Raw genomic sequence first — 2,421 nt, 5'->3', positions numbered from 1 at the left:
TATATATATTGATAGAACATTACATAGGATAAATTCACTATAAAATAACCTCACACTACTCTGACAATAACAATTAAACTAAATTCATCAGAGATTATTACAATTATTTAAAAAATATTTAAATTACTTTTATGTGCCATTATGTCTCAAAATAAATTGAAAACAAATCGAAACAAAAATACAATATAAAATTAAAACTAACATGTTCACACACCATTTATCGATTTTGTGAATGAACTATTTATGATGAAGTACATACATTTATTCAGAAAAAATCCACAACAAATTACAAATTGCAAATTGTTTACATAGGCATCAAAAGAAGCGGTGGCTTGTCAGTTTGAATACCAAACATACAAAACATACACACACACAGAATACATAGTAAACACATCAACATTTTAATTTTTAAATTTGGGATCGCCCACAACCGCCGGCACCTCCAGGAAGGGGAAATGCATCAGTGATCATCACGTCATAGTAATAATACCGTGCGCCTCAGACACCAAGACATCTTCGACAGTGTACTGCCCCGGAAAGTGCCAGCGATCATAGTCGACTCCCAAGAAAAGTTTTCCTTAATAAGTATTTAAAATCATCTCTTTCGATTTATTTTTGATCGAATTTTGCGAATTTATTTTTAAAAGGCTATCATATAGCTCATTCCAGATATTTGGTCCGTGAATAAAAATAGATCTGTGACATGATGTCAGTCTTGAAAAAGGTACATACATTTTGTTTGAATTTCTTAGGGCTTTTGCACGTTCACTTTTTGTATTACCATCAAGGATTTCACATAAGGGAGCGGGTAATTGCCTGAGATGATATCTAGAAATAAAACATACTGCCTGTACCTTATCTATATCAAAGATTGTAAGCATATTAAATTGTTTAAATAATGGACGTGATCTAGTATCTCGGGGTGAATTTGTTATTAGTCTAACTGCTAATTTTTGTAACTTATGTAACTTTTCAATATGTGTTGTGTAGTAATTTCTACATAAAGTACGTAAAGTCGCATGCTTACGTGTTTGACAGGTAGACCCAGTGTACCCAGTTCCATCACAGTTGCACGCTCCAGTACTAGTGTCACAAGTACCACCATTAAAACAAGTTGGGCAAGAAATCTCTGAAAATTGTGTAGTATAATTATAATATTATATAAGATCAATATTAGGGTTACGGTACTTGAAATGTAAATCCCTGTCTCCATAAAATCGCTTTCGACGACCCTGTATTTTCAGTCGAACTGACAGCCTATTCGACTGCGCCGAAGACAGTGTAGTGCAACGATTGTAGTAAAAACGCTGTAGCGAAAGTGTAGCAATTTTATGAACTTCATGAAAATCATCCATTCCAGTACCTTCATTTTCCATGGAGTAATAAGTTAAAACTAAAACTAATTCCTCCATGCATCCTCACAATTAAATGAGTGTGTAGCTAGGCAGAAAGGACATTAATTTTACCCAACGTTATTTTTCAAACACAAAATTAAATCTTACCACTGACTTGAGCTGACACAACATCCACCCAATATGTTGTAAAAGATTCAACGAACGTTGCACTGAAAAATAAGAATAAGATACGGTGTCGTTTACATCAGACGATTAGAGAGATAACTGTATACAGAAATGATAATACATGCAGTAACGCTCAATCATTTTAATTTTTTTGCCGATCTCGATAGTAGACATCGATAATATAGGCTGATTACCTAATTTAATAGAACTTTCAAATTAACACGCCGTATAACGATAAAAGCGGCCTAAGCAAAATCATCTTCTGTACGTGTTTCAGTTGAGAATCCCTGATTGGTTGTAGAGCGAAGTATCAACAACTTAAAAGTGACGTACTTGTGTATTTGTTATCGTTGTCGTAAAAATTTCTAATACGTGATTCACACTATAGCAAACCAGTCATGCTGACGCGAATGTAAGCAACTCTGCATTAGGGTTGGTCCACTTCACTTAAAGGTTGATTCTTTAGACCAGTTGAGGCAAACACTGACAAGCAACAATACTAAGTCAATAACGTCATACTTGCTTTTCTTAAAACTCGTCTGAGTTACACCTTAATGTGTCAACTGCTTTTGTCTGTAAACCAAGATCGTTTAATACATACTCCCAAGTATCGAATTACACGCCATCGTGTCGGGATTCAATTTTTCGACATTAATTATGTCATCATCAGGAATGATCGATCATCGGGAATAATGTATATACTATCTTATCTAGGATTCATCAGTTGACAACGATCGTTTCATTCACAAAATTCATTTTCTATTCCTTTCAAACAAAATACAATATCGATTTCACCATATTGATTGGAATAGTGCTTGATGCATATCAAATTATTTAAGTTGATTATCAGCCTGTCTCTTATACACATCTTTTAAATAATGGACGTGATCTAGTATCTCGG

The 2,421-nt window shown here is 34.0% G+C and overlaps 1 protein-coding gene across 6 annotated transcripts in view; it reads right to left on the bottom strand.

Annotated features, from left to right (window-relative positions):
- The window catches only part of LOC117101628 (fibropellin-1-like), a 32,085-nt gene that overhangs the window by 24,802 nt on the left and 4,862 nt on the right, over positions 1 to 2,421 (bottom strand). For 4 of the 6 annotated variants that reach the window (XM_033241632.1, XM_033241628.1, XM_033241634.1 and 1 more), the window contains exons 3-4: positions 1,503 to 1,564; positions 1,028 to 1,129 (exon numbers count right to left, since the gene is read on the bottom strand). In XM_033241632.1, coding sequence (XP_033097523.1) covers positions 1,028 to 1,129; positions 1,503 to 1,564 — 164 coding nt within the window. The remainder of the gene's footprint in view (positions 1 to 1,027; positions 1,130 to 1,502; positions 1,565 to 2,421) is intronic. The other 2 variants (XM_033241629.1, XM_033241631.1) reach the window with 1 other exon arrangement.

Source organism: Anneissia japonica, unplaced genomic scaffold (assembly GCF_011630105.1).
Source record: "Anneissia japonica isolate Jap-2015-1 unplaced genomic scaffold, ASM1163010v1 scaffold1696_len571195_cov180, whole genome shotgun sequence".
NCBI lineage: Eukaryota > Metazoa > Echinodermata > Crinoidea > Comatulida > Comatulidae > Anneissia > Anneissia japonica.
This window is presented reverse-complemented; position numbering and strand designations above follow the sequence as displayed.